Source organism: Falco naumanni, chromosome 2 (assembly GCF_017639655.2).
Source record: "Falco naumanni isolate bFalNau1 chromosome 2, bFalNau1.pat, whole genome shotgun sequence".
Classification (NCBI taxonomy): domain Eukaryota; kingdom Metazoa; phylum Chordata; class Aves; order Falconiformes; family Falconidae; genus Falco; species Falco naumanni.
In genome coordinates, this window is record NC_054055.1 from 42,250,579 (window position 1) to 42,258,785 (window position 8,207).

The following is an 8,207-nucleotide window of genomic DNA, read 5'->3' on the forward strand; positions in this document are numbered from 1 at the left end:
AACCTTTGCAAACCACATAAAAAAATGTCGAATATGTAGGCGACTTAATACAACTTCTAACATTAGAAACCGAAAAATTAATTACGCTAAACCTCAAGAAAACGGTATTGTGGCACAGAACTAAGTATTTCTTCCTACAGGAATTTAAAATAATGTTTTTCAGATACTGTAGCATTAGCACACACTACTATTCAATAAGATTTTTAAGTCTGAATGCTTTGCTTAAAAGCCATACTCTATCACAAATCTAAAAAAAGACCTATGAAAGTTATTTAACCCCTGTGCCAATGAATATGAGCTAAAACGCATCCTCATTTCAGGACTTACAGACAGAATAATAGGAATGCTGCTAATGATGACTCCTCCAGCCAAAAGTGACAAGGGGACATAAAAAGGTTATGTATGTCCTGTAACCTTATTGGGGAAAAAAAAGAAAGACACTGTCTCCTTCATCACAGAATAAAAACACACAAACTCAGTACAGACAACTGCCTACCTAAGAAAGAGTTATATATTAAGTTACATATAATATTACAGCTTTTGCAGGGAGAAATCCAAATCATACGATACAAGCACCTCCTGACTTCAAAAAGGGTAAAATAAGACTTCAGTGGGATTTGAATCAGATCCATATACAGGTATAATGACTGATATTATCAATAAACCAAAACCAGTGTATTCAATGTCATGAACACAGGTAACTGAAAATACTAATACTACCAGTAGGTTTTGTTTGGTTTGGGGTGGGGGGGTGGGGGGGCGGTTTCTTTTTCCTGTGTTCAATGTCACTGTGCAGAGCTTGCACATTCTGTTGGGTAAATAATTTTGGGGGGTCTTAACTGCCTCTAGATACTGTGGGGGATTAAGTCTGAGTTTCCTAATTGAGTTTGGAAAGCTAATTTAAACTAGATTAACAAAATCTCAGAACAGAAAAGGAATGTGTGGGTTGGGGGTGTTACATTTTGTAACTAAAACTGGGGAGAAAACTTCTGCCGAGTAACCATGGATCATGCAGAACTCATTCTAAAAATTTGTTGGGGTTTTTTCCACATTGCTTCTTTTTTTAACTTCTGCTGACAGTATCTGTATGGTGCTGCGTAACAGCCTGAAGACGGCTCTGGGAGTATACCTTTCTTTAAAGTCTTTAGAAAGGTTGAGGTTTTGTGTGAGTCTTCTGAGACGTTTTCAGTGCCCGGTTGTAGGTATGAGTTGTTTTAAAGCAGTTACTTTAGCAGAACTGCCTCAAAAGCGCTTGTTTTATTCTTAGCATCTTGTTAGTGTGACACCTTACAGACACCCAAAGTCAAGACACAGTTCTGGGAACATCACATTCCTCTCAGATAAGGCTAATGCAAGAGCAGGAGGATGACTTTATCCTAAACTTGGCTACTGTCAAAATCTTTTTGCAAAGACAAGCCTAAATGTGTCTCACTTGATTCTCTGGGATTCATATCCCTAATAAATTCAGACAAATAACCATCACTCAGAGAGCACAGCGCCAGCGGGAATACAAACGCGACTCCTAACACCTACCGAGTCGGTGCAGCGAAAGCGAAGCGCCAAGGAAGCTGCCTTGCAAACACACAAAACTTAACTACTGACCACTCCAGTGCAACTATCCTTAAATAAAAGGTTCTTTGGCTGTAGTATCAGCTCGAGCCTTCCCTCCCCCCCGCTTCCCCGAGCTGCTGCAGGGCTGGCGGCGGGCCAGCGCAGGCGCCACGGTACCGTAGTGCCACCTACAGGCTGCGCCGGCGCCGGGTGCCACGCCGCGGCGGCGGCAGAAGAAAAGCACCAATAAAATAAATTAGACAGCGCCGCATTTAAATCTTTATTAGCAAGGAATTATTAGACCTAAGAAAAACTAATGCTGGATTTGGTTGAAATATGAGATTCTCAGCCTCCTAATCCCTCTTCATATGGCGTATTTCACAGTTTAAAATGAGTTATGACAGATCACTTATGCAGTACTAAGATGAGAAAATATTTACAATGGGATGACTTTTTTTTTTTCTGCATAATTCAGATGTATTCAGAGAACGCATTCCTTTCAAAAGTATGCTTTGGCCATTTTTTAAAGTATGCAACAAACTTTCTATGCAATACCAACTTTCGTCTATTACAATAACGTAATTTTAAACTCAAAACAGAGGAAGACTTCCGTATGGCTTATTTATATCCTATCAACAAACCACGTGCTTCACAGATGGAGTAGCTTGGAAATTTGGCTGTCTTTGTTAGGGAATAAAATTAACCCCTTTAGTAACACTAACTTAGCAATGTTCCAAATCAGCTTGAACCGTAAAAGAAATTCAAGCCAACTCACTTTGAAATTTCAAACTGAATGTACATATCCCTTCAATCTTGAAACAGTCAGATTTTCTGACTGAAATTTAGCATATAAGGAAAGAGGTTTTGTTCTTCAATAACTTTTGTATTTGAAGAAATACTGGGGAGAAAAAAAAAAGTTTTTCTTTTTCAGTTTTCTTTATGCACATGTATATGCACTTGCACAGACGTGTAACAGTCCTTTAACAATCAGTATTATTCAAAACTCAAAGTATCGGTGGCATTTCACAAATGCATGATTAAGCCCCAGGTAAATGATAAAGGGGCCAAGTGTTTTTTTTTATTTCTTTTTGTTTTAGGTTTTGGTTGCTTTTTTTTTTGTTCCCCCCGTAATGTAACTAAATCAGACTGAAACAAAAAACCCCACAATATAGTGGCACTTTTAATACTGGTTGATCGGGCACTTGTATGCAGTACTTATAGACCAGTAAAAGTGCTCGTTTACCTGTCTGGTGTGTAAGGGGCCCTTTGTCTTGAAGCCTCCTTGGGAACTGCACTCTGAGGCACTGAAGTGATCTGAACTAGTGGAAGAGCGTTTGGAAAGGGTGTCACAACCACCAACAAAGGTGTTGTCCAACGGGAGTTCCTGAATCACATGGTGCTTTTTCACTGAAACTGGAGTGTCAGGTTTGAGATGAAAAGCAGACTGCGGAGAGGCAGATTTGTAATGCTTGGCAAGATCAGGACTGTTAGGCTTAAAGGTTGTTGGTGGTGCTGTGCCCCAGTCAAATCTTCCTATACTTTGCTCCTCCAGCTCTGCTGGAAGGCTTATTGTCCCGTTGATAGGTTCATGAACTGCATCATCAGGTTTGGACTCCTCAATGGTCACAAAGTTCAAAAGAGAGCTCTTCGGAGATTTCCTTTTCTTCCTTTTCTTTTTCTTGTTTTGCTTGTTCTCCTGATTGGGAGACATCCACTCAGCACCTTGCTTGCTCCTCTGGGCGGCTTTGAATCTGGACGCATGTCGACAGCGAACGAGAACCGTGACAAATATCACCACTATGACAACCATGGCACCTGCCACAATAGCGATCATGATCGTGAGATAGTCCTCATTTTGGTAGGGTTGGCTACTGTCCCCTATGTTCCGGTCCAAAGGTGTTTCCATAGTCCTGCGTATCAAGTCATAAATATAAGAGGCATTTCCAGCAGTATCGTTTACATACAAAAATACAAGCACAAGAGTATGCAGGGATTTAGGATAACCCAAATCACTTATGTTGACAACTAAGCGATGCAGCCCCACATCATTAGGAGTTGGTTTTTCTTCCAGAGTAATATTACCTGTCACCGGATCAATCCGAAACAAACCCTTGTTATTTCCGCTTACAATCGTGTACTTCAGCTCGGCATTCATGCCAGTGTCTATATCGACAGCAAAGACTTCGGCTACCACCGATCCTGGAATTGCTGAGAGTGGCACTAGCTTAAAAGAAGTATTAGAAGGTGGGTAGATGACAACAGGGCTGTTATCATTAACATCCATGACGTTTATGGTTACTTTCGCTGTTGAAGAGCGAGGAGGTTGCCCTCCATCCACTGCCTTAACATCAAAGGTGTAGGAGCTCTGCTGTTCTCGATCAAAAGAAACATTGGACTTTATAACTCCAGAGTACGGATCCAGCACAAAGTTTTCATTGTCATTCAGGATGGAAAGGGTCACTGCTTTATTTTCCCCAGCATCCGCATCGGTCACTGTGATCACCCCCACCGTGCTATACTTTGGTAAGTTCTCCGACACGAAAAACTGGAAGTGATTATGCGTAAATTTGGGACTGTTGTCATTTTCATCCAACACAGTAACAATTACAGCTGCTTGACTCTGCAAAGGAGGGGTGCCATTGTCTCGGGCTGTAACAGTGAAAATGAAACGTTCCTGCTCTTCTCTGTCAAAAACTCTGGAGGCTGTCAAAACTCCTGTCTTTCGATCCAGATCGAAAAAGGAGGCATTAGGGCCAAGCTGATAAACAATGTCTGCATTTTTCCCACTGTCTTCATCTGTGGCACTAATAGTTGTTAAGTATAGACCATGTCGGTTGTTTTCAGAAACTGACAGCTCAATTACAGGCTGGCTGAAAATCGGAGGGTTGTCATTTTCATCCTCCAGTTTAACTCTTACCAGGGCAGTCTGGTTCAAACTGGGCTTGCCAGAATCAGAAGCAACAATTTTAAAGCTGAATTCTTTGGTGCCCTCATAGTCCAACAAGGAAGAGGTCTCTAACAAATACTGGTTGTCGTAAACCGCCTTCAAGTGGAAGGGGACCTCTCTCTCAATGAAACAGATCACTTTGCCGTTCACATCAGTGTCCTTATCTGAAACTGTAATTAGGGCAATCTTTGTATTGATGGGATCTTTCTCAGATAAGTACACTGTGCCATTGATGGGACTTATTATGTACCTGAGGTCTATGTTAGGAGGGTTATCGTTTACATCAGTGACATTGATGGTAACAGTTGCCCGGGCTGGTGTAGAGCTACCATCACTAGCCAGCACTGTCACTTTGTGAATAGCAGTCTCTTCTCGATCTAAGGACCTCTGAACTGTAATCAGCCCTGTGGTGTTGTTTAAAGCAAAAAATCTTTTGGTTGCAGGGGCGACCTGGGCACCAAAAATATATCTGATTTCTGCATTGCTTCCTATATCTGCATCCGTAGCATGAAGCTGAATTACAGAAGTGCCTACGGGGGCATTCTCTGGTATATGAACCTCTACTTGACTCTCTTTAAATACTGGCCTGTTATCATTGACATCACTTACTGTGACTTGCAGGATGGCTGTGCTGGATTTCTGGGGGGTACCTCCATCCTCCACTTTAATTTTCATCACGTAGGTGTCCTTTTGCTCTCTGTCCAAGTTCTGCTGCACTATCAGCTGAGGCCATTTCTCTCCTTCTGGAGTTTCTACAATATCCAGTCCAAAGACACTCTGCCCGTTTAGCAACTCGTAGTGCTGAACGCCGTTGAAACCTGTGTCAGGATCTGTTGCTGATGGGATTGGAAAGCGACTGTTGATCAGAGTGTTTTCTGGGATGGAGATATTGATGACAGGGGATGGAAACATAGGTGCATTGTCATTAGTATCCTTTACAATGATTTTTATTTTGATCAGCCTAAAAAAGTCATTGGGGAGAATCACCACTTCAAGTTCAAAGAAACACTCGTTTTCTTCTGCATAGGAAGCTCCAGCACAGAGTTTTTCTCTGTCTATTCTGTTAGATGTCGTAAAGATTTCCCCGGTGTTACTGGAGACTTTGACCAGAGGGGCATCCCCTGCTTTAGACACCAGTCTGTAGACAAGGCTGGCACTGGTCCCCGTGGCAGCATTGATATGAGAAATGTTCAGGTCCTTTGGTATGTTCCCTATGGGTACGTTTTCAGGCAGCTCCTCTCTAATAGTGTAAATAAGTTCTTGAGCTATAGCAGAATCCAGCCTTAAACAGGCAATCAAAGCGGCCAACAGGTAAAAATCCCTTAGGTTCATGATAATGTTTTTAGGCTCTTTTCCTGGATTTTAGGATTTAAAGGTTTCCAGAGAGGAATGATGCGCAATTTGCAAGAGGAGGCATGCATGGACTGCAGGATGCATTACATCTCATTTCTTATTTGGAGACAGCACTGTCAACACAATGATACAGAACAGCATTATTGGTTTTTTTTAGGCATGACAAATCCACGATCTCCAACTACTACTTGGTTTTGCAATGCACACATGCAGCAGTACATATTCCTACTGCTCCCCTTTACAAGCAATCCCTCCGGACAAATGCACCAGTATCTTTTCAGCTGCATTTGCACAGAGTGAGAATGGAAATAACTATTTGCAGGATTAAGGGTAGCTACCGTTTCAACACGTACTTTCTGAAAAATTTCTTGGTACACTGTGTAATCCATAACACGCATTCCCCCTCTACCCTCCTCCACCCAGTCATTTGGTGCAAGTGAAAAATCTTCCCGCACTACTTCTGGATTCTAACTGCTATGTCAGCTGCCAAATGTAATTTGTTGTTTGCTTCCGTACATATTTTTTAGCTGTTACTAACCAGATTTTTCTCTGCTCCTTGTGCCTTGCATCCCTCTCTATAGCTATCGTACTGGGAAATAACCACCCAGACATGCTGCTGCTGCAGCAGTCGTCACTGGCTACTTCACATCCCTGTTAACTGATGAGACAATAACAGGACTTACAGTTTCCTAGACTCTCAGCTCAATGTTTCCTCTCCAGATGTTGGATACTTCTCCTTCTGTGTAATAACCTCAAACTTTGTTTGTTTTTAAACACTGCCTAAATCAGGAGGCTGGAAATTCCAAATGCAACTTAGGAGCAGCCAGCATGTTTACAGATTGGGGAGGGGGGCGGGGGGAATACATTTTCTGATGACGAGGGGAGGAAAAAAGGTGCAGCCTTTCCCCATTGATACTGATCTCCCTTCAGGATGTTATTAGCAGCTGCCACACATAAATACTGCAGACTAATAATGCAGGTTAAAAAAAAAAAAAAAAAAAAAGAAAAAAAAAAAAAGAGAAAACCCGACAGACACTTCTGTTTGCATGCTCTGCTAACCACGAATTACCCTGGTGCAAGGCTGCCAGCAGCACCTACAGTTTGGCAGAACCGGGCAGCCCCCAAGCACTAATCTTATCTGCATTAAGCTGCACGGTAGCTGATGCCCGTGATTACTTCCAGCAGAGTGATGCAGGTAGGGATGCAGAGACAGTGAGTAGGTGAGCCTTTGCTACCAACACCAACTGAATCCAAAACACCGATTCTTATTCTTTGCCTAGACAAACATACTGTGTGTTGGCTTTTTTCTTTCTTTCCTTCTTTCTCGCCCTTTAAATGAAATGCATCACAGTGTATGGGTAACTTTGCACTTACGTTGGTTGTCTACCTTTGACGATCTGCTGCAGCTAAGCAATGATCTGTTCCAGCAGATACAGCACAATGCATCTGGTAAACCACCAGTTTTGGAGAAATCAGCAGCAGCTAAATGCTTCCTCCTTGAGATATGTGTTGCTTCAGGGTGGCAAATTAGCAACTCCAGTGAACAAATTCACAGTTCTGTCGTTAGTCATCCTCTCCACGTTTCATTTCTATTAAGCGGCGATCCTTTGGGTGTTTAATGTGCACGCAACAACCCAAACAAACAGCAAGAAAAAAGCCGGTGCACTTCTTTAGACCGGGGGTATTTTCCACTCTGCACTGCACACAATTTCCATCCCTCTCTCAGCAGAGCAGAGGCAGCTACATGAAGTCTGCAACTTCTTACTGGAAATGACAAGAGTTGGTCTGGCGATGCTTCTCTCTCCTTCTTTAGCTCTGGGTTGATAGTTGCCCGTAAAAAAAAAAAAAAAATTAAAAAAAAAAATCCTAATGGGTTATTGCTTTAGTGACGGGAGGAAGCGACGGCGCTTTCCCTCCTCCCTCCCAGCCTCTCTCCCTCACACACGCTCCCTCCTTCTCTCTCTCTCTGAACTGAAATTCTTGATATAACTCTCAATAAGCCCAGAGGGAGGGTGTGCGCGGCGCTAGGCCCCCCCTCCCGCCGCACCGCATTGGCCCGCGCCGGCGGGGGCGGTGGATGGCGGAGCGCGGCGCTGGCATTGGCCGCCGGGCACGTCGCTCCGCGGGCCGTCCGGGGGGCGGGGGCGGCGGGCGGCGCAGCGGCTCCGCGCCGCGCGGGGGGGTGGGGGGGGGGGGGGACGCGCGGGGCCGCGGCGAGGCGGAGGGGGGGAGCGCGGGGTGCGGGGGCTGGCGCGGCGGGGTGCGCGGCGGGCGCTCCGCGGTCGGGGGCGCAGCGCCCCGGAGCGGGGGTGGGGGGGCAGCCCAGCGGGGGGGCGCGGCGGGGGGCGCGGAGGCG

At 44.3% G+C, this 8,207-nt stretch overlaps 1 protein-coding gene across 1 annotated transcript; it reads right to left on the minus strand.

Annotated features, from left to right (window-relative positions):
• Positions 1 to 1,756: 1,756 nt before the first annotated feature.
• LOC121083563 (protocadherin-9) lies at positions 1,757 to 7,804 on the minus strand. The gene is made up of 2 exons (XM_040584115.1): positions 7,226 to 7,804; positions 1,757 to 5,964 (listed from the first exon to the last, which is right to left on the minus strand). Exon 2 carries the CDS (start codon positions 5,828 to 5,830, stop codon positions 2,732 to 2,734), a length of 3,099 nt encoding a protein of 1,032 aa, XP_040440049.1. The 5' UTR covers positions 5,831 to 5,964; positions 7,226 to 7,804; the 3' UTR covers positions 1,757 to 2,731.
• Positions 7,805 to 8,207: the final 403 nt, after the last annotated feature.

Excerpts from the sequence above, each read along its gene's own strand:
- LOC121083563 (XM_040584115.1), bottom strand. The coding sequence starts at position 5,830 with ATGAACCTAAGGGATTTTTACCTGTTGGCCGCTTTGATTGCCTGTTTA.